The 24,304-nt window shown below is 38.2% G+C and overlaps 1 protein-coding gene across 9 annotated transcripts in view; it reads right to left on the bottom strand.

Moving 5' to 3' along the window:
- Nucleotides 1-24,304, bottom strand: part of G2E3 (G2/M-phase specific E3 ubiquitin protein ligase) — a 73,650-nt gene that overhangs the window by 16,036 nt on the left and 33,310 nt on the right. For all 9 annotated transcript variants that reach the window (XR_004348422.1, XR_004348421.1, XM_032622441.1 and 6 more), the window contains 6 exons: nucleotides 20,057-20,163; nucleotides 19,255-19,371; nucleotides 5,352-5,476; nucleotides 5,116-5,245; nucleotides 3,877-4,184; nucleotides 1,862-2,043 (listed from right to left, as the gene is read on the bottom strand). Coding sequence is in view for 7 of the 9 variants with exons in the window: in XM_032622441.1 (XP_032478332.1) it covers nucleotides 1,862-2,043; nucleotides 3,877-4,184; nucleotides 5,116-5,245; nucleotides 5,352-5,476; nucleotides 19,255-19,371; nucleotides 20,057-20,163 (969 nt within the window). In the remaining 2 variants the exon portion in view is untranslated. The remainder of the gene's footprint in view (nucleotides 1-1,861; nucleotides 2,044-3,876; nucleotides 4,185-5,115; nucleotides 5,246-5,351; nucleotides 5,477-19,254; nucleotides 19,372-20,056; nucleotides 20,164-24,304) is intronic.

The following is a 24,304-nucleotide window of genomic DNA, read 5'->3' as shown; positions in this document are numbered from 1 at the left end:
GAAGATGATTAGAATAATATCTTAATTGTTTAAACTTAGATATAACCTGAGTTTGGTATAGTAAGCATACTAGAAATAAGAAGGAAAGGCCACTGTTAGAGACAGATGACTTGACACAAACTGATAAATGGAGTATGGAAGAATGAAAACAACCCTGTCTCCAGAATAACTTGGAAATAAGAAATCTCTTGAAAAGAAAAGGAAAATCAGGCAAAAAACCAAATTCTGGGAAAAAAATTATTTCTGTCCTAAACATGCTGTGCTCAATTTGGTAGGAAGACCCAGATCTTATCTGGATATAAACATCTAGGGGCTCAAAAATACAGGTCTGGAAATCATCAGAAAGGTTATAGATGAGGAGACTCTTTCCAAATAGTATAGAAGGAGGACTGTTAAGACAACGCTGAAAATTACCTAAGTTTTAGGGGTAGGAAGAAGAAGCATTAAAAAAGATAGTAATAGTCAAAAGTAGGAGGGAGTAGATATTAAAGAAAACAATAGAGATGAATTCAAATACAGTGGTGGTTGCAGAAGTCAGAGGAGATGAGGAATTAGAAAAGAAAGGCCTTTGCATGTGGAGATTTAGATCCCTGCATATCAGCAATGAACTAGCTAACTCAGAAGAGTAGTGGTGGGAACACAAGTCTGACTGTAAGTTAAATGAGTAGGAAAGAGGAAGTGGAAACAATGAAGTTAAAGTACATTTTTTCTCATAAAGAGGAGAAAAGAAAAAATAAATTGAAGGGTTAAAGGGTCAGTTTAAAATACCATTTTAGAATGAGGAGTCTTGGGCAAAATACACATTTCCAGGTTTCTTACTTTCTGGTTTAGAACTTGAAGCTTAACAAGATTAACCCAACATGCCCAAGGTCACATAGCTTATATCAGTTATTTCAAACTAAAATCTGACTTCTGAGCATTTGTTTTTAACCATTAAACTATACTGCCTATTAACTGAGACAATGGATAGAGTAGGCTTAACTATGGGAGAAGTTAATGGAGGAAAAGTTGAATTGGATTTCATTGTCTCAACTGTTTCATTACTTTCTAAATCAGTAACACTTGGGCAATGTTACTTATGATAAGTAAACTGAGTTTGTACAGATAACATGTGTAGTACGGGGCTTAATAAATGGTAACTATTTTTTTTTTTTTTTGCGGTACGCGGGCCTCTCACTGTTGTGGCCTCTCCCGTTGCGGAGCACAGGATCCGGACGCGCAGGCTCAGCGGCCACAGCTCACGGGCCCAGCCGCTCCGCGGCATGTAGGATCTTTCCGGACCCGGGGCACGATCCCGTGTCCCCTGCATCAGCAGGCGGACTCTCAACCACTGCGCCACCAGGGAAGCCCATGGTAACTATTTTGAGGGGAGGAACACTGAGTCTCCCCAATTGTTTCCAAAGAGAAGAAATTCAGCCTGGTCTTTCCACCCATCACTCATATCTCCCTGTAGGAGGAAGGATAAATTTTCTGCTGGTAACCATCCTTTCTTCAGCTCCACCTGACGACAGGAAAGTGCACTTTCATCTGCTCTTGAGCATGCAACAAAGAACCTGCCTTATGTTGTCCCTGGCAGGGCAGATAAATCCATCTAGTTCTGAGGAGTGTTAGCAAGCCATTCTGACCACAGATCTAAGTCACATTACCCAACTGGTTTTATCAACATTAAACATGGCACTTTGATCTCTAGCTGCCTGCCCTTTACATCTGTCTCTTAAATGGTTGTTAACTTTGTTGGTAAACAAAAATAATGACACCCCTTAACTACTCCACAGAGTATTATTCTATTGCAGATCCATCATTTATATTCAAATACACCTAGAACATAGTCTACATCTGAACAAACAGGTACATTTCTTACCCTGATTATAATCTGTGCCACATCAAAGTCTGAGACATCGTCTAAAATTGGTTGGGTACTTTCTGGTCCATAAACAAGGCAGTTAAATAAGGTTTTAGAAAAGAAACCAGGTGAAGGACCACCATGAACCAAAGAAATGGCAAGCATTTTGCCAGCTTCATAGTAAAGATTCTCTTTCAGAGCTGTAAATACAGATAAAATATATCAAATACACCTCTTTTATTATTATATAACCATCATATGTAATTAATACATATACAATAAATTAAAAATTAAAAAATCCAAGCTTTAGACAAATGTAAAATAACCTAATTCACAGAAGGTATAATAATGTATAAAATATAAATTTCAACCAAAATATACAATTTTACAAATTTTTTTTCTGAATTCAAAGTAACAATCTATTATAGAAAAATATGTAAATACAGAAAGTCTTTTTATAAAATCACCTATAATCCTACCACCATAGTACCCAGTGTACACACTTTGGTGTATTTATAATATGTCTCATGTGCATATAAATATATACATAAATAGCTTGACTTCTGTCTTTTTCCACTTACTGTATTGTAAATTTTTAAAATATTACTTGAAATTATTCAAATATACAGTTAATGAATGCATTCAAACTAATTTACGGATGTGCTGCAATGTAAACCACCCCCTTATTACTGGCTAGCCCAGTTTCAACGACATGAGACACAATGTTACAGTCAACATCTATTTACACATTCTTGTTTATATATCTTTGATTATTAGGATAGATTCCTACATACGGTATTAGTGGTTCAAAGGATATGAACAATTTTAAGGTTGTTGATATACAAAATGGTACAAATTAACTCTCAACACTATATGCTATCTTACCATATCATCACAATATTTTTCAATGTGTCATTAAAAATGTTTTAGCTACTTCAATAACTCAAAAAGATATCATGTAAATTTTCCTTTATTTTTCCTAAAAATTAAAAGTAATTTATTAATAAGTAACATTAACAATACCTGAAATAATAATAAAATCTCCTCAACAATAACCTTATATACCACATATTAGTAGTCACATCTTACAGATGAAGAAATTGAGATCCAGAGGGGCTATGCAATTAATCTAGGGAAATAAAGCTACTGAAGTAGATGTGTACAAACTGAACTCAGATTTTGTGACTTAAATTCCATGTACTCTCTCCACTGTACCAAAACTGCCACGAATTAATAACATACTGATTACTTGGAGCGTTTTTGTTTTTTTTTAAAGGGAGTGTAGAATTAAACTGTGTGTACTATACATAGTACTAATGATCCTTGGTAGTTTCTCAATTATTTCAATGATACTTCAGGCAATGGTGAGGAAGTTCTAAAGAAAACATAGAAGGAAGTCAAATGGGATGATATGTCTTCTCACTCTCTCTCAAATTCCTATTACAGCAAAAGCGGTTATAAAAGCTCCTAAAAAAAGAATGCTAGAATTAACCAGTGTTTTGAGATGCCTGTTTTAATCACATTAATTCCTTACCAGAGGTAAAGACAGAAAAGTGTCATATATATAATTCTGTTAAATAAAAAAAAAAAACTCTTGAAAGCAAAAGTGTGCTAACAATCTGTTATATGTGAACCAAAAAATTATGTTATAAAAATCCTAGGTTGTGAAGAAACATGCCAACTGCAAATTTCAAATATATGAACAAGAAGAGCTCAAAAACTCATTCATCCCATTTGGCCACTCTATTCAAATGAATTAAAATTAAGTACATTTTTAAGAGGTTATACTTAATTATAGAATCACTTTAAGGAGGATTTTGCTATAAAGAAATTAAGGATATTCTAAAATAAAAAATGTTTCACTACAAAATTTATTTTAAAAAACATCACTTCCCCTTTTCTTTGATTCTATCATTATTTTAGTAACAAAGTGATTATACATTTTGACAGGTATTGAGTATCAATTCTAACCTGCTATCTCTTTCTTAATACATGGTATATTCAGTATGTACAATAATAAAGAAAATAATTACCTTGAGAATTGAGAGACAAGTTCTTTGACAAGGACCCTTCAAACAATGGTGAGTTCTCAAGTTGCTGCATTAAGAGACTTAGGAATTCTTGCTTTGATCCAGGCTGCTCTTTTCCAAAATGATCATTTTCATTAACATATGCTATTTCAATTGTATATGAAGGATTAAAGTTTTGATTTCTGAATCCATCTAAGGCACTATTCCAGATATTGGCTTTGTTGATAAATAATCTTTTAGCTTTTTTTTTAATTTGGAATCCTAGCTCTATTATTAGAGTTGAAATATCTCTTCTAAATTTGCTGCCTTGCCTATAAAACATGAATTTAAACATAGAGGTAAGTACTCTAAAGTACTTTACGTGTCACAGCAGTTACACAGCCAAATAAAAAAAGAATAGAAAGAAGTTCTTCCCCAACTCCCACCCAAAAGCAAACAATGGCCGCCAGTGGAACCAAAAAGTTATTTGATAACCTTGGTTCTAAATTTTTGATTCCCTCTACCCAATCTTTTACCAAATTAAAATCACCTAATGTTATACAATTCACTGGATTTAGGTATAAGAGTCAAAAGCTCAAACTCTTACCTCCCTGGACATACTTGCTTAACTGCATCTTTTTTTTTTTTTCTAACATCTTTATTGGAGTATAATTGCTTTACAATGGTGTGTTAGTTTCTGCTTTTAACTGCATCTTATTTCATGTTCACTAGATCCTTTAAAGATAGAGCAGATGTAATCTCTGCTCACTGTATGAGAGAACTATATTTTTAAGAGATTACATATTTTAAGCAGAATTCACACTCCTTTAAATAGTACTTTTCAGTTTACACTATTAATTCTCAAAGTGTGGCCCCAGAGCAGCAACAGCAGCAGCTGCCGCACCTGGAAACTTGTTAGAAACGCAGCTTCTTAAGCCCCGCAGCAGATAAACAGAATCAGAACCTCTGAGCATGAGGCCAGGCAACCAGTGCCCTAACAAGACCTCCAGACAATTATCTGGACTAACTCAATTGTTCCCTGCCTCAGTTTCTCCATCTGTAATTGGAATTAATGTACTCAAAATAATCCTGTTAGGGGCAATGTCCAAGGATCCTCTTTCTACCAAATTAGGGACTGCAGTTTGAAAAATACCCTTCCAAACTACTCTGAGAACAGCTAATACTCTAAATGTATATAGCTACTTCCCGTTCTAATTTTCTCAAAACAGAGTTTTATATTTTTCTCCAATTCAAAATACACACCTCAGCAGGTCTTCACGCTGGGCTCCAGGAGACTGTCTGGGTAATTTAGGTGAAGATTCCTCCAACAAACAATCAGTTATTCCCACATTAGTGTTGGGTAATGTGTGTTTTTTGGCTTTTTGGAAATCGCCTACAGATTTAAAACCCAATGTTAGTATAATAGGAATACAGGTAGAAACTTTTGAATAATACGCATTTAAGTAAAAACATCTTTATTCAAAATCACAAAATATTACCTGAATTGTAAAGAATACCTCTACATTCCAAACATTCCCAATTTTGTTCCCATGATTGTAGTGAGGAACAGGCTAGATGTGTTCCGCGAGAACCACAACACTGACAGCGCTTTATTTCCCATTTGCTGAGGACATAAAGAGAAGCAGATTATTTCCATGTGGTATTAACTTAGTCTAATTCCGACCATCAGCACCACTGCACACCTCACTGTCCACCTCACACACACAGCCAACCCTTTTACCCAAGGAAGGAAAATAAATTATCTGCTTTGATACTGCATTACTTTTTCCTAAAGTTGTTTTTTCCCCCCATTTCATTTATTATGTTTGTAACTTCCTTCTTTAAATATTCTCTAGCTTAAAATACTAAACTAAATATCAGCATGTACATGCACATATACCCAAAGTATGTCTGATATGGAAGAAGCATTCAGTAAATACATTACCTTACCTAAAATACTATCTTTCCCATTCAAGGTGAGGAATTATTTCCTATAATAAGCTTGCTCAGACACCCCAAGTACTGTGCAGCTCAACAGGATCCAGACTTACTACCTGATCCGCATTTATATTCTCTCTCATCTTTTCCCCTCAATCCCCCACTCCCAATGTTTCCCCACTGTGTTGTGTGACATGTGCCAGTCAGCATTCACATTTTCTGTACGGGGGTGGGTTATAGCGTGCAGCCTCCTCTTTGTTTGGTTATGAATACGTCCGTCTGTACAGAATGGATATACTCCCTGAGTGTGTGGATATGTGGGTGATAAGAGACTTAGCTGCGTAACTTCACCTCTTGTAGGTGTGGGCGAATCTCCCTCCGTGTGGACATGGGTGTGTAGGGGTATGTCCTCTCTGTGTCTCCCTCTCTTCCCCAGATAGTTCTGCCAACTGATGATGAAGAGGAAGAAAGATGACAGCTAACGAGTGCTTATACACCAGGCCCAGTTCTCACTCTTTACATGTAAAGTTTCAGAAGGTTGGAAAAATTTCAGAAGGTTGGAAAAACCAGTTACCTCCATTTTGAAGAAGAGGAAACCAAAGCATAGAGGGGTAAATTGCTTGCCCAAACAAGTTCACACTGTTAGTAAGTCTCAGAGTGAGGTTTCCAATCCAGTTTACCTGGCTTCAGACTCATGCTCCTAACCACTCCACCATGCTGCCTTTCAGCAAATTACCTTCCTATCACTAGGATGAGAGGGAGTGAGACTGCAAAGAAAGCATTCAGATAGCAGGACTCTGTGTCCTAGGAGAAAAGGCAAAGTAGCTGCCAGAAAGAAAAGGGAGTTTGGTAGCAAATGATTAGGTGACCAGAGGTATACAAGGAATATGTATATTAATCAAAATAGCCTAAAATGAATTTAGAAAATATCATTATTAATGAATATATATTGCTTCTTAGAACTGTAAAGTGCTTTACTGTCTACAAAGCACTTTATATACATTAATTTCATCTCTACCTCAGCACAACCCTTGAGCAGGGTATTATTAGTATTTACAGATGAATAATCAGGGTCACCAGATCAAGTAACTTAGGCAAGAATACACATTACTTGACATCTTCAATGAGACCTCCACCCTTAATGAATCTTTAGTCTAATGGCAAAGACAAATTTAAATATTGTCAACTCTATTGTAACAAGCACAATGAAGAGAAAATCCAGCCCAGAACAGGGAATCAGGAATAGTAAGAGCTTCTTAGGGGAAACTTTCCAAAGCTTGCAAGACTTCAGCTGAGTCTTCCAAAATAAGTAGTAGCTCACCTAGCCAAATCACTTTCCATAAGAGATAAGGCTCCCAATATTCTGCTCTGCACTTTAAGTTTCAGTTTGTCATATTAATTAAGACCACATAACAGGGATAAAAATTTATCAAAATTTCAACAAAATTATATTTGTTACTTTTTATCCTGCATCTTAAAAAATAAAGATACTCTTGATTTCTAATACCCCATACAGTATAGTATACAGAGAAGGCAAAAAACAATTGTTAACATTATAGTCAACATCTACGGATATGACAAAAGAGTAATCAATAAATTTCAAATGCCAAATCCTCCTTATAGTGATCCAAAACAAACACTGATAGATTAACCTAGTTTCTTAACCTCTAGAACAGTGTCATCCAATAGAAATATAATGTAAATCATATATGTAATTTAAACTTTCCTAGTAACCAGATTTAAAAAGGTAAAAGGAACAGGTGAAATAAATTTGAGTATTTCCAAAATACAGTCATTTTGTTTGGCAGGTAATCAATTTAAAAAATTATTAACAAGATATTTTAAGGTCTTTTCTTACTGTTATGGGCTGAATTCTGTCATGTCCAGAATTCATATGTTGAAGACCTAACACCCAGTACCTCACAAGGTGACTGTAGTTGGAGATAGGGCCTTTAAAGCGATAATTAAGATAAACTGAGGCCATATGCGTGGGTCCTAATCCAATATGACTGGTACCCTAATAAAAAAAGATTAAGGCACAGACAGAAGGACACAGCTGGAAGGGAGCCACGTGCAAGCCAAGGAGAGAGGCTTCAAGAGAAATCAAACCTGCCAATGCCTTTATCTTGGACGTCTGGCCTCTAGGTTTCTGAGAAGAAAAATTTCTGTTGTCTAAGCCACCTGGTTTGTGGTATTTTGTTATGGCAGGCCTAGTAAACTATGATACATATAAGTCTTCGGTGTGTATTTTACACTTACGACACCTCTCAATTTGGAATAGACACATTTCAAGTGCTCAATAGCCACCTGTGGTTACTGGCTACCACAGTAGAGCTCTAGAAAACAGAGCCTCATGAAAACACACCACAAAAGTAACAATTATGCCAACTGCAATAATTTCTGTACACAGATGTAAATATGCATTTAATAAATATACCTCATCTCAAGTTAAAATTTCAAACATCCTAAGAGCAAAAGTACATTTCACTAACTAGAAAACGTACTTTCTCAAGCTGAAGGTTTAAAAAAGGACACTAGTAGAAATACAAAAGATCATGAGAGATTACTAGAAGTAACTCTATGCCAATAAAATGGACAACCAGGAAGAAATGGACAAATTCTTAGAAATGCACAACCTGCCAAGACTAAATCAGGAAGAAATAGAAAATATTAACAGACCAATCACAAGCACTGAAATTGAAACTGTGATCAAAAATCTTCCAACAAACAAACGCCCAGGACCAGATGGCTTCACAGGCGAATTCTATGAAACATTAAGAGAAGAGCTAACACCTATCCTTCTCGAACTCTTCCAAAATATAGCAGAGGGAGGAACACTCCCAAACTCATTCTATAAGGCCACCATCACCCTGATACTAAAACCAGACAAAGATGTCACTAAGAGAGAAAACTACAGGCCAATATCACCGATGAACATAGATGCAAAAATCCTCAACAAAATACTTGCAGACAGAATCCAACAGCACATTAAACGATTCATACACCATGATCAAGTGGGGTTTATTCCAGGAAGGCAAGGATTCTTCAATATACGCAAAACAATCAATGTGATAAACCATATTAACAAATTGAAGGAGAAAAACCATATGATCATCTCAATAGATGCAGAGAAAGCTTTCGACAAAATTCAACACCCATTTATGATAAAAACCCTGCAGAAAGTAGGCATAGAGGGAACTTTCCTCAACATAAGAAAGGCCATATATGACAAACCCACAGCCAACATCATCCTCAATAGTGAAAAACTGAAACCATTTCCACTAAGATCAGGAACAAGACAAGGCTGCCCACTCTCACCACTCTTATTCAACATAGTTTTGGAAGTTTTAGAAACAGAAATCAGAGAAGAAAACGAGAAAAAAGGAATCCAACTCGGAAAAGAAGAAGTAAAGCTGTCACTGTTTGCAGATGACATGATACTATACATAGAGAATCCTAAAGATGCTACCAGAAAACTACTAGAGCTAATCAATGACTTTGGTCAAGTAGCAGGATACAAAATTAATGCACAGAAATCTATGGCATTCTTATATACTAATGATGAAAAATCTGAAAGTGAAATCAAGAAAAAACTCCTATTTACCACTGCAACAAAAAGAATAAAATATCTAGGAATAAACCTACCTAAGGAGACAAAAGACATGTATGCAGAAAATTATAAGACCCTGAGGAAAGAAATTAAAGATGATACAAATAGATGGAGAGATATACCATGTTCTTGGATTGGAAGAATCAGCATTGTGAAAATGACTCTACTCCGCAAAGCAATCTACAGATTCAATGCAATCCCTGTCAAAATACCACTGGTATTTTTCACAGAACTAGAACAAAAAATTTCACAATTTGTATGAAAACACAAAAGACCCCGAATAGCCAAAGCAATCCTGAGAACGAAAAACGGAGCTGGAGGAATCAGGCTCCCTGACTTCAGACTATACTACAAAGCTATAGTAATCAAGACAGTATGGTACTGGCACAAAAACAGAAAGATCAATGGAACAGGATAGAAAGCCCAGAGATAAACCCACGCACATATGGTCACCTTATCTTTGATAAAGGAGGCAGGAATGTACAGTGGAGAAAGGACAGCCTCTTCAAGAAGTGGTGCTGGGAAAACTGGACAGCTACATGTAAAAGTACAAGATTAGAACACTCCCTAACACCATACACAAAAATGAGCTCAAAATGGATTAAAGACCTAAATGTAAGGCCAGAAACTATCAAACTCTTAGAGGAAAACACAGGCAGAACACTCTATGACATAAATCACAGCAAGATCCTTTTTGACCCACCTCCTAAAGAAATGGAAATAAAAACAAAAATAAACAAATGGGACCTAATGAACCTTAAAAGCTTTTGCACAGCAAAGGAAACCATAAACAAGACCAAAAGACAACCCTCAGAATGGGAGAAAATATTTGCAAATGAAGCAACTGACAAACAATTAATCTCCAAAATTTACAAGCAGCTCATGCAGCTCAATAACAAAAAAACAAACAACCCAATCCAAAAATGGGCAGAAGACCTACAAAGACATTTCTCCAAAGATATACAGATTGCCAACAAATACGTAAAGAATGCTCAACATCATTAATCACTAGAGAAATGCAAATCAAAACTACAATGAGATATCATCTCACACCAGTCAGAATGGCCAACATCAAAACATCTAGAAACAGGGCTTCCCTGGTGGCACAGTGGTTGAGAGTCCACCTGCCAATGCAGGGGATGTGGGTTCGTGCCCCGGTCTGGGAAGATCCCACATGCTGCGGAGCGGCTGGGCCCGTGAGCCTTGGCCGCTGAGCCTGCGTGTCCCAAGCCTGTGCTCTGCAACGGGAGAGGCCACAACGGTGAGAGGCCCGTGTACCAAGAAAACAAAACAAAACAAAAATCTAGAAACAATAAATGCTGGAGAGGGTGTGGAGAAAAGGGAACACTCTTGCACTGCTGGTGGTAATGTGAATTGGTACAGCCACAGTATGGAGGTTCCTTAAAAAACTACAAATAGAACACTGGAAGATGGCGGAAGAGTAAGACGCGGAGATCGCCTTCCTCCCCACGGATACACCAGAAATACATCCACACGTGGAACAACTCCTACAGAACTCCTACTGAAGGCTGGCAGAAGACCTCAGACCTCCCAAAAGGCAAGAAACTCCCCACGTAACTGGGTAGGGCAAAAGAAAAAACAGAGACAAAAGAATAAGGACGGCACCTGCACCAGTGCGAGGGAGCTGTGAAGGAGGAAAAGTTTCCACACACTAGGAAGCCCCTCCGCGGGCGGAGACTGCGGGAGGCGGAGGGGGGAGTTTCGGGACCGCGGAGTAGTGCACAGCGATGGGTGCGGAGGGCAAAGCGGGGAGATTCCTGCACAGACGATTGGTGCTGACCGGCACTCACCAGCCCGAGTGGCTTGTCTGCTCACCCGCCGGGGCGGGCGGGGCTGCGAGCTGAGGCTCGGGTTTTGGTTTTGGACGGAGCTCAGGGAGAGGACTGGGGTTGGCGGCTTGAACATAGCCTGAAGGGGTTAGTGCACCACGACTAGCCGGGAGGGAGTTCGGGGAAAAGCCTGCACCTGCCGAAGAGGCAAGAGACTTTTTCTTCCCTCTTTGTTTCCTGGTGCGCGAGGAGAGGGGTTTAAGAGCGCTGCTTAAAGGAACTCCAGAGACGGGCGCGAGAAGCGGCTAAAAGCGCGAACCCCAGAGACGGGCGCGAGCCGCGGCTGAGGGCGCGAGCCCCCGAGACGGGCGCGAGCCGCGGCTGAAAGCGCAAACCCCAGAGACGGGCGCGAGCCGCGGCTAAAACCGCGGACCCCAGAGACGGGCGGGAGACGCTAAGGCTGCTGCTGCCGCCACCAAGGGGCCTGTGTGCGAGCACAGGTCACTCTCCACACCCCTCTTCCGCGGAGCCTGTGCAGCCCGCCACTGCCAGGTTCCCGGGATCCAGGGACAACTTCCCCAGGAGTACGCACGGCGGGTCTCAGGCTGGTGCAACATCACGCTGGCCTCTGCCGCAACGTCACGCTGCCTCTGCAGCTGCAGGCCCGCCCCGCACGTAGTGCCCCTCCTACCCCCATCCCCCAACCCCCGGCCTGAGTGAGCCGGAGGCCCCGAATCAGCGGCTCCTTTAACCCCGTCCTGGCTGAGCGAAAAAACAGACGCCCTCCAGCGACCTACAAGCAGAGGCAGGGCCAAATCCAAAGCTGAGCTCCTGTGAGCTGTGAGAACAAAGAAGAGAAAGGGAAATCTCTCCCAGCAGCCACAGAAGCAGCGGATTAAAGCTCCACAATCAACTTGATATACCCTGCATTTGTGGAATACCTGAATAGACAAGGAATGATCCCAAATTGAAGAGGTGGAATTTAGGAGCGAGATCTATGATTTTTTTCCCTTTTCCTCTTTTTGTGAATGTGTACGTGTATGCTTCTGTGTGAGATCCTGTCTGTATACTCTTGCTTCCACCATTTGTCCTAGGGCTCTATCCGTACATGACTTTTTTTAAAAAATTCTTTTTCTTAATAATTAAGTTTAATTGTGATAACTTTATTATACTTTACCTTCGTTCTTTCTTTCTTTCCTTCCTTCCTTCCCTCCTTTAGACAACGAATCACCCCAAATTGAGGAGGTGGTCTCAGGGAGCAGGATTTATGATTTTTCCCCCTTTACCTCTTTTTGTGAAGGTGTATGTGTATGCTTCTGTGTAAGATTTTCTCTGTATAGCTTTGCTTCCAACATTTGTCCTAAGGTTCTATCCATCCCTTCTTTTTTTTCTAAATATTTTTTAATTCAATAACTATATTATACTTTATTTTATTTTTACTGTATCATCTTTCTTTCTTTTTTCCTTCTTTCCCTCCTTCCTCCCTTCCTCCCTCCCTCCCTCCCTCCCTCCTTTCTTTCCTTCTTTGCTTCTTTCTTCCTTCCTTCCTTTCCTCCTTTCCTTCTTTCTTTACTCATACTTCTACTAATTCTCCCTACTTTTTCTCCCTTTTATTCTGAGCTGTGTGGGTGAAAGGCTCTTGGTGCTCCAGCCAGGAGTCAGGGCTCTGCCTCTGAGGTAGGAGAGCCAACTTCAGGACACTGGTCAACAAGAGACCTCCCAGCTCCACATAATATTAAACGGTGGAAATATCTCAGAGACCTCCATCTTAACACCAGCACCCAGCTTCACTCAACGACCAGCAAGCCACAGTGCTGGACAACCTATGCCAAACAACTAGCAAAACAGGAACACAACCCCACCCATTAGCAGAGAGGCTGCCTAAAATCATAATAAGGCCACAGACACCCCAAAACACACCACCAGACGTGAACCTGCCCACTAGAGAGACAAGATCCAGCCTCATCCAGCACAACACAGGCACTAGTCCCCTCCACCAGGAAGCCTACACAACCCACTGAAACAACCTTAGCCACTGGAGACAGACATCAAAAACAACGGGAACTACAAAAGTGCAGCCTGCAAAAAGGAGACCCCAAACACAGTAAGATAAGCAAAATGAGAAGACAGAAAAACACACAGCAGATGAAGGAGCAAGATAAAAACCCACCAGACCTAACAAATGAAGAGGAAATAGGCAATCTACCTGAAAAAGAATTCAGAATAATGATAGTAAGGATGATCCGAAATCTTGGAAGTAGAATGGACAAAATGCAAGAAACAGTTAACAAGGACCTACAAGAACTAAAGATGAAACAAGCAACGATGAACAATGCAATAAATGAAATTAAAATCACTCTAGATAGGATCAATAGCAGAATAACTGAGGCAGAAGAACGGATAAGTGACCTGGAAGATAAAGTAGTGGAAATAACTACTGCAGAGCAGAATAAAGAAAAAAGAATGAAAAGAACTGAGGACAGTCTCAGAGACCTCTGGGACAACATGAAACGCACCAACATTCGAATTATAGGGGTTCCAGAAGAAGAAGAAAGAAAGAAAGGGACTGAGAAAATATTTGAAGAGATTATAGTTGAAAACTTCCCTAATATGGGAAAGGAAATAGTTAATCAAGTCCAGGAAGCACAGAGGGTCCCATACAGGATAAATACAAGGAGAAACACGCCAAGACACATATTAATCAAACTGTCAAAAATTAAATACAAAGAAAGCATATTAAAAGCAGCAAGGGAAAAACAACAAATAACACACAAGGGAATCCCCATAAGGTTAACAGCTGATCTTTCAGCAGAAACTCTGCAAGACAGAAGGGACTGGCAGGACATATTTAAAGTCATGAAGGAGAAAAACCTACAGCCAAGATTACTCTACTCAGCAAGGATCTCATTCAGACTTGATGGAGAAATTAAAACCTTTACAGACAAGCAAAAGCTGAGAGAGTTCAGCACCACCAAACCAGCTTTACAACAAATGCTAAAGGAACTTCTCTAGGCAAGAAACACAAGAGAAGGAAAAGACCTATAATAACGAACCCAAAACAATTAAGAAAATGGGAATAGGAACATACATATTGATAATTACCGTAAATGTAAATGGATTAAATGCTCCCACCAAAAGACACAGACAGGCTGAATGGATACAAAAACAAGACCCATATATATGCTATCTACCAGAGACCCACTTCAGACCTAGAGACACATACAGACTGAAAGTGAGGGGATGGAAAAATATATTCCATGCAAATGGAAACCAAAAGAAAGCTGGAGTAGCAATTCTCATATCAGACACAATAGACTTTAAAATAAGGACTATTAAAAGGGATAAAGAAGGACACTACATAATGATCAAGGGATCGATCCAAGAAGAAGATATAACAATTGTAAATATTTATGCACCCAACATAGGAGCACCTCAATACATAAGGCAAATACTAACAACCATAAAAGGGGAGATCAACAGTAACACATTCATAGTAGGGGACTTTAACACCCCACTTTCACCCATGGACAGGTCATCCAAAATGAAAATAAATAAGGAAACACAAGCTTTAAATGATACATTAAACAAGATGGACTTAATTGATATTTATAGGACACTCCATCCAAAAACAACAGAATACACATTTTTCTCAAGTGCTCATGGAACATTCTCCAGGATAGATCATATCTTGGTTCACAAATCAAGCCTTGGTAAATTTAAGAAAACTGAAATTGTATCAAGTATCTTTTCCGACCACAACGCCATGAGACTAGATATCAATTACAGGAAAAGATCTTTAAAAAATACAAACACATGGAGGCTAAACAATACACTACTTAATAATGAAGTGATCACTGAAGAAATCAAAGGGGAAATCAAAAAATACCTAGAAACAAATGACAATGGAGACACAACGACCCAAAACCTATGGGATGCAGCAAAAGCAGTTCTAAGGGGGAAGTTTATAGCAATACAAGCCCACCTTAAGAAGCAGGAAACATCTCGAATAAACAACCTAACCTTGCACCTCAAGCAATTAGAGAAAGAAGAACAAAAAAACCCCAAAGCTAGCAGAAGGAAAGAAATCATAAAAATCAGATCAGAAATAAATGAAAAAGAAATGAAGGAAACAATAGCAAAGATCAATAAAACTAAAAGCTGGTTCTTTGAGAAGATAAACAAAATAGATAAACCACTAGCCAGACTCATCAAGAAAAAAAGGGAGAAGACTCAAATCAATAGAATTAGAAATGAAAAAGGAGAAGTAACAACTGACACTGCAGAAATAAAAAAAATCATGAGAGATTACTACAAGCAACTCTATGCCAATAAAATGGACAATCTGGAAGAAATGGACAAATTCTTAGAAATGCACAACCTGCCAAGACTGAATCAGGAAGAAATAGAAAATATGAACAGACCAATCACAAGCACTGAAATTGAAACTGTGATTAAAAACCTTCCAACAAACAAAAGCCCAGGACCAGATGGCTTCACAGGTGAATTCTATCAAACGTTTAGAGAAGAGCTAACACCTATCCTTCTCAAACTCTTCCAAAATATAGCAGAGGGAGGAACACTCCCAAATTCCTTCTACGAAGCCACCATCACCTTGATACCAAAACCAGACAAGGATGTCACAAAGAAAGAAAACTACAGGCCAATATCACTGATGAACATAGATGCAAAAATCCTCAACAAAATACTAGCAAACAGAATCCAACAGCACATTAAAAGGATCATACACCATGATCAAGTGGGGTTTATTCCAGGAATGCAAGGATTCTTCAATATACGCAAATCTATCAATGTGATAAACCATATTAACAAATTGAAGGAGAAAAACCATATGATCATCTCAATAGATGCAGAGAAAGCTTTCGACAAAATTCAACACCCATTTATGATAAAAACCCTCCAGAAAGTAGGCATAGAGGGAACTTTCCTAAACATAATAAAAGCCATATATGACAAGCCCACAGCAAACATCATCCTCAATGGTGAAAAACTGAAAGCATTTCCACTAAGATCAGGAACAAGACAAGGTTGCCCACTCTCACCACTCTTATTCAACATAGTTTTGGAAGTTTTAGCCACAGCAATCAGAGAAGAAAAGGAAATAAAAGGAATCCAAATCGGAAAAGAAGAAGTAAAGCTGTCACTGTTTGCAGATGACATGATACTATACATAGAGAATCCTAAAGATGCTACCAGAAAACTACTAGAGCTAATCAATGAATTTGGTAAAGTAGCAGGATACAAAATTAATGCACAGAAATCTCTGGCATTCCTATATACTAATGATGAAAAATCTGAAAGTGAAATCAAGAAAACACTCCCATTTACCATTGCAACAAAAAGAATAAAATATCTAGGAATAAACCTACCTAAGGATACGAAAGACCTGTATGCAGAAAATTATAAGACACTGATGAAAGAAATTAAAGATGATACAAATAGATGGAGAGATATACCATGTTCTTGGATGGGAAGAATCAACATTGTGAAAATGACTCTACTACCCAAAGCAATCTACAGATTCAATGCAATCCCTATCAAACTACCACTGGCATTTTTCACAGAACTAGAACAAAAAATTTCGCAATTTGTATGGAAACACAAAAGACCCCGAATAGCCAAAGCAATCTTGAGAACGAAAAAAGGAGCTGGAGGAATAAGGCTCCCTGACTTCAGACTATATTACAAAGCAACAGTAATCAAGACAGTATGGTACTGGCACAAAAACAGAAAGATAGATCAGTGGAACAGGATAGAAAGCCCAGAGATAAACCCATGCACATATGGACACCTTATCTTTGATAAAGGAGGCAGGAATGTACAGTGGAGAAAGGACAGCCTCTTCAATAAATGGTGCTGGGAAAACTGGACAGGTACATGTAAAAGTATGAGATTAGATCACTCCCTAACACCATACACAAAAATAAGCTCAAAATGGATTAAAGACCTAAATGTAAGGCCAGAAACTATCAAACTCTTAGAAGAAAACATAGGAAGAACACTCTATGACATAAATCACAGCAAGATCCTTTCTGACCCACCTCCTAGAGTAATGGAAATAAAAACAAAAATAAACAAATGGGACCTAATGAAACGTCAAAGCTTTTGCACAGCAAAGGAAACCATAACCAAGACCAAAAGACAACCCTCAGAATGGGAGAAAACATTTGCAAATGAAGCAACTGACAAAGGATTAATCTCCAAAATTTACAAGCAGCTCATGCAGCTCAATAACAAAAAAACAAACAACCCCATCCAAAAATGGGCAGAAGACCTAAATAGACATTTCTCCAAAGAAGATATACAGAATGCCAACAAACACATGAAAGAATGCTCAACATCATTTATCATTAGAGAAATGCAAATCAAAACTACAATGAGATATCATCTCACACCAGTCAGAATGGCCATCATCAAAAAATCTAGAAACAATAAATGCTGGAGAGGGTGTGGAGAAAAGGGAACACTCTTGCACTGCTGGTGGGAATGTGAATTGGTTCAGCCACTGTGGAGAACAGTATGGAGGTTCCTTAAAAAACTACAAATAGAATTACCATATGACCCAGCAATCCCACTACTTGGCATATACCCTGAGAAAACCAAAATTCAAAAAGAGTCATGTACCAAAATGTTCATTGCAGCTCTATTTACAATAGCCAGGACATGGAAACAACCTAAGCGCCCATCATCGGATGAATGGATAAAGAAGATGTGGCACATATACACAATGGAATATTACTCAGCCTTAAAAAGAAATGAAATTGAGCTATTTGTAATGAGATGGATAGACCTAGAGTCTGTCATACAGAGTGAAGTAAGTCAGAAAGAGAAAAACAAATACTGTATGCTAACACATATATATGGAATTTAAGGGAAAAAAATGTCATGAAGAACCTAGGGGTAAGATAGGAATAAAGACGCAGACCTACTGGAGAACGGACTTGAGGGTATGGGGAGGGGGAGGGGTGAGTTTTGACAGGGCGAGAGAGAGTCTTGGACATATACACACTAACAAACGTAGTAAGGTAGATAGCTGGGGGGAAGCAGCCGCAAGGCACAGGGATATTAGCTCGGTGCTTTGTGACAGCCTGGAAGGGTGGGATGGGGAGAGTGGGAGGGAGGGAGACGCAAGAGGGAAGACATATGGGAACATATGTATATGTATAGCTGATTCACTTTGTTATAAAGCAGAAACTAACACACCATTGTAAAGCAATTATACCCCAATAAAGATGTTAAAAAAAAAAAAAAAAAAAAACTACAAATAGAAGTACCATATAACCCAGCAATCCCACTACTGGGCATATACCCTGAGAAAACCATAGTTCAAAAAGAATCATGTACCAAAATGCTCATTGCAGCTCTATTTACAATAGCCAGGAGATGGATGCAACCTAAGTGTCCATCATCGGATGAATGGTTAAAGAAGATGTGGCAAAAAAAAAAAAAAGAAGAAGAAGATGTGGCACATATATACAATGGAATATTACTCATCCATAAAAAGAAACGAAATTGAGCTATTTGTAATGAGGTGGATAGACCTAGAGTCTGTCATACAGAGTGAAGTAAGTCAGAAAGAGAAAGACAAATACCATATGCTAACACATATATATGGAATCTAAGAAAAAAAGAAAATGTCATGAAGAACCTAGGGGTAAGATGGGAATAAAGACACAGACCTACTAGAGAATGGACTTGAGGATATGGGGAGGTGGAAGGGTAAGCTGTGACAAAGTGAGAGAGTGGCATGGACATATACACACTACTAAACGTAAAATAGCTAGTGGGAAGCTAGATAGCTAGTGGGAAGCAGCTGCATAGCACAGAGAGATCAGCTCAGTGCTTTGTGACCACCTAGCGGGGTGGGATAGGGAGGGTGGGAGAGAGGGAGATGCAAGAGGGAAGAGATATGGGAACATATGTATATGTATAACTGATTCACTTTGTTATAAAGCAGAAACTAACGCACCATTGTAAAGCAATTATACTCCAATAAAGATGTTAAAAAAAAAAGGACACTAAGCACAACTGAACTTCCCCATATACCTGTCAGGCACATTATAGTCTCGCCCTTCTTTGCAACGACATCTTCGGACATCACAATGCTCATAGTGCTGCAGAAGCTCTTGATAAGCATTTTCCTCTAATTCCCAAGATGCATCTCTGTAAATGAAGTAAGATATAAAATATACTTTGGCCTAAAATGTTACATAAAGGGACTGATAATGAATCTAAAACTATAAACTCTTCACAAACTTAGGAACAAGGATGAAACTTGTTCTTTTTACGATTAATCATTCACTTCAAGATATAAATCCCTTAGTGTCATTTTATCCTACAGTTAATTAGTCTCACAGTGAATTTCAAATGCTAAATGAAAAATTAAGTAGAAATTTTCTGAAACTTACATTTTTCCTAATATTTCACTTCCAATTTTTTGAATTTCAAATTTAGTACCATATTTCTGGATTCCTCTCACCTTTAAGTATTAAGAAAATTCTTCTTATACATTTTTAAACCACAACTTGATTCTCTCAAATAATTTATACATACCATTTTGAAGCCTATTATACTTGTGTATCAAGCAATCAATCAATATTGTACACAAGTGAGGTGTACAATTATTAAGAGACTATAAACAACTAATGAGACATTTAAGTCAGTACCTGGTTCTCAAGAACTAGCAATCTGGGGAGGAGGAGGAAAGGTGGTGGGGACGGTTTTACATTTCTCTGTTTGAAATGGCTGCTTGTCCATGAGTAATTAATCAGACATCAATGATTATTTCCATTGTTATTAAATCCTATATTTAAAACCTCTTTTCATCAAAAGGCTAAATGTTACTCACTTTTCAGGAATATGAATTCCCATTCTCAACATCTCTTTCTGAAATATATCACTATTATTGCATACTGTGCACCTAAAGAAAAACACTCCTGCATTTATTGCTTGAACCTATAGTGGAAAATAGAAAATATATGATTAATAATTTAACAGGTTATCAGGTTATGAATAAGATAGCTAATAGAACATGTGCGCTACTTTTCACATATATATTATGGAAACTTATTTTTTATGTTTGTGGTTCATAAACTTTGATAAACTAAGTTACCCTACAGCTAAAACTTGGGGATATTTCTCCCAGTGGGAAAAAAAAAAAGATAATGAATTGACTGTTCTTTAACATCTATCACCAATATGTGTTTCTCAACCCTTTGTATCTAATGTCATTTCTGTTCCCAAATATTGTGTTGTCCATCACTCTCTGTGAATAAAACAGTAAACATCTTCAGTTACTTCATCTAGGAAGGATGTTTAAATAAATGTTACATATAAAGCATCGTTGGTTCTGTTTTTAACTCAATCTCTGTAAGTTTTCTTCCTAAGGGGGAGAAGCATAAAACCTATTCTCACTGCTTCAGCAAATAAAAATACAGAAGCAGCAGAAAGAGAGAGAAAGCGTAGCCAATCACCAGTTTAAAAAGCTAGTAGCACACACTCATTTAATAAATATTTAATCCCTATTATATAGGCGCCAAACACTATGCTAGTACCAAAAATAGAAACATAAAATGACTTAGATCCTATTTCAAGGAATTCTTGTGAGTAGGCATATACTATAAAAGTATTATTATTTTTTAATACATTTATTTATTTATTTATGGCTGCATTGGGTCTTCGCTGCTGCACGCAGGCTTTCTCTAGTTACACCGAGTGGGGGCTACTCTTTGTTGCGGAGCATGGGCTCTAGGCGTGTGGGCTTGAGTAGTTGTGGCACATGGGCTTAGTTGCTCCGCGGCATGTAGGATCTTCCCTCTCTTCCATAGATACTTTAAAAAAAATACTTTTAGGACTTCCCTGGTGGCGCAGGGGTTAAGAATCCGCCTGCCAATGCAGGGGACACGGGTTCGAGCCCTGGTCTGGGAAGATCCCACATGCCGCCGAACAACTAAGCCCGTGCGCCACAACTACTGAGCCTATGCTCTAGAGCCCACGAGTCACAATTACTGAGCCTGTGTGCCACAACTACAGAAGCCTGCGTGCCTAGAGCCCATGCTCTGCAACAAGAGAAGCCACCACAATGAGAAGCCCACGCACTGCAAAGAAGAGTAGCCCCTGCTCACTGCAACCAGAGAAAGCCCGTGCGCAGCAATGAAGACCCAACGCAGCCAAAAATAAATAAATAAATTTATTTAAAAATAACTAAACAAACAAATAAAAAGTATATACGGAAGAGAAAGGAAGAAGTACTGAAGTTTATGTAAGAGCCTGACAAAAATGTCACAGGGATGGTACGGTCAAAGTTAAGTATGAAAGAAGTAGGGGTTTGCCAGGAAAATAGGACAAAAGACAATACAAGGAGAGGGAATAGCATATATCAAGTCTCAGGGGCAAAAGAGTACATGTGATTGGGGAAATAATAATAATATACTTAGAAATTACACGCTGATCATACTGAACTAAGTAATTAAAATAGACAGGTAAATCAAAGTCAGTAGTGTGAAGAATTGACAGAGAATAAGGCATGCAGGAGTTAGTGGCCTCCGGCAAAAGTCTAGTTTAAAAAAAAAAAGTGTCTGAAGTGAAATCACAAAGGGTTTAAGGTAGAGGGTAGCAACAAAAAAAGATACACCAAAAATATTAAGCAGATCTGACAGACTTGGAGAATGATTTGTGGATGGTGAAGAAAGAAATGGACAAAGAGGAATCCAGGTTCAAACAACTAGCAGGCAGCACACACACAACATGTGAGAGGGAAGCAACAAGTTAATGAAATCTCTGTTGAACCTAAAGGATCCTTGAGCAATTGTACACAGATGCCAAGATCTTACTAAGTATAGGATATGATACAAGGAACTGTCTAGAATGGAGAAAAGAAAAACAGCATAGGACATATGAAAGATACCAACAAGACCACAGCAATGATGTGAGAAATCCAAACTGAACAAGAATAGTGACAATTCTCTGCATACAGAGTGAAAAGTCAATTTCTTTGATATTAATCTATAGTCTCTCCTCACAAAATCCCAATGTATATAGCATTTGTAGTGGTCACAAATGAAATTTGCTTAACCACATACAATTCTCATCCTACTGCATAGGTTTGTTCTTCCTTCAACTCTTTTATATTAATGGAGTTCAGAGATTAAAAAAAAACTATTTGGGTATTATTATAGCTACCTAAACAGGGTAGACTCCATTTACTATTTCAGTTAAGACTTGTATCAGAGTGGAAAAGCCACTGGAGTTCCTTTAAGGAACATGACTCAAGAATAAGTTCTGTCCTGGTGTGCTCTAACCAAGTAATAATTGCTTGCTTGTTAATATTTATATCACAGACAGGTGTCCATGGGTCCATGACCTTATATCTGCATAAAGTAGACCTACATTTTTGTTAGTAGTACTACTTCTAGTTTTTAATGACAGAATTAGAAACTTGGTATTTTCAGAGTTCACAAAAAGTCCTATGAATACTAGGTCAAATTTGAGAACCTCTGTCTGTTTCATTATTAATGCATAATGAGGCAAATCTTATTTGTCCTGAAAAATAACATACTATTACAAATTATACGAAGTTAACAAGATGATACATTTGGCAGCAATTACATTCAATTCATTCAAATACAAACCCTGAATTAAGATAAATTACCTTTTAAAGATTCTCACATAATGTGAACTTCTTCCTCAATAGGTAAAGATAGCACTTCATGATGTTTATGAACTGCACTCTCTAGATCCCTTTACAAACACTTCTTTGTAAGAATGAACAGGATTTCTAATATTTACCCAACAAAATAGGCTCCATCCTGCCACTTTTAACTGATAACTAATAATAACTAACTAATACTAAGAATAAGAGTTCAAGGCTCATACAAAAAAAAACAGGAAGTAATCAAGCTTTACTACTTTGACTACTGTTAGTACTTTTAAGATTTTGTTGAAATATAAGAGGATTTACATCTCCTAACTTAAAAAAAAGAACTTTTGTAGTTAATTTGTAATCAATAATATTTCATTTTACTAAACAATAATAAAAGCCAAGCTTCAAAAAACAGTATAAACTTAAGTAAACCCTGTGTCACGTGGCATTCTATCAACTATAACTGTCTAACAATTGGCATTTTCACACATTTATACTATATATTGGACATTATTAATAACTGGGATCTTTTTAAAATTTTAAATTATCTTCTGAATTGAAGAAACTAAATTGTTTAATGTGTGTTTTATGATATTTCATTTACTTGAAAACTTGTCGTCAGGTTTGACATACAAGGTGGCTCTCAAAGAACTAATATTAATATCAATTCATTAGATAGCAATCAGTTTACTGTCAAAAAGTTATGATAAAGTGTTTACTACAGCTAAAAAAAATAGACCTCTTAACATTAAATTAGCTTACAGTTAATTATTTCACATATCTTGGTTTTCTAAGCTTAAATATATAAATGAACTTGGGAATTTAAAATCTGTGTATTATTCATTGTGAAATACCAACAAAATCCTTGGGTTAAAACAACAAAATTTTAAAAGTGTAAATAAACATTAAAAGGTAGTATCTAGGGCTTCCCTGGTGGCGCAGTGGTTGAGAGTCTGCCTGCTGATGCAGAGGACACGGGTTCGTGCCCCGGTCCGGGAAGATCCCACATGTCGCAGAGTGGCTGGGCCCGTGAGCCATGGCCGTTGAGCCTGCGCGTCCGGAGCCTGTGCTCCGCAATGGGAGAGGCCACAACAGTGAGAGGCCCGCGTACTGCAAAAAAAAAAAAAAAAAAAAAAAAAAAAAGGTAGTATCTAAACTTTTATTAAAACATTAATTGTAGGGCTTCCCTGGTGGCGCAGTGGTTGGGAGTCCGCCTGCCAATGCAGGGGACACAGGTTTGTGCCCTGGTCCGGGAGGGTCCCGCGTGCTGCGGAGCGGCTGCGCCCATGGGCCATTGGCCGCTGAGACTGCGCGTCCGGAGCCTGTTGCTCCGTGGCGGGAGAGGCCACAGCAGTGAGAGGCCCGCGTACCGCAAAAAAATAAAACAAACAAACATTAATTGTACACTTCAGTACGGTGAATTTTATATGTAAAATTTGATTCAATAAAGCTGTT

Source organism: Phocoena sinus, chromosome 2 (assembly GCF_008692025.1).
Source record: "Phocoena sinus isolate mPhoSin1 chromosome 2, mPhoSin1.pri, whole genome shotgun sequence".
NCBI lineage: Eukaryota > Metazoa > Chordata > Mammalia > Artiodactyla > Phocoenidae > Phocoena > Phocoena sinus.
The sequence above is the reverse complement of the archived record's forward strand: the minus strand, read 5'-3'. Positions and strand labels throughout refer to the sequence as shown.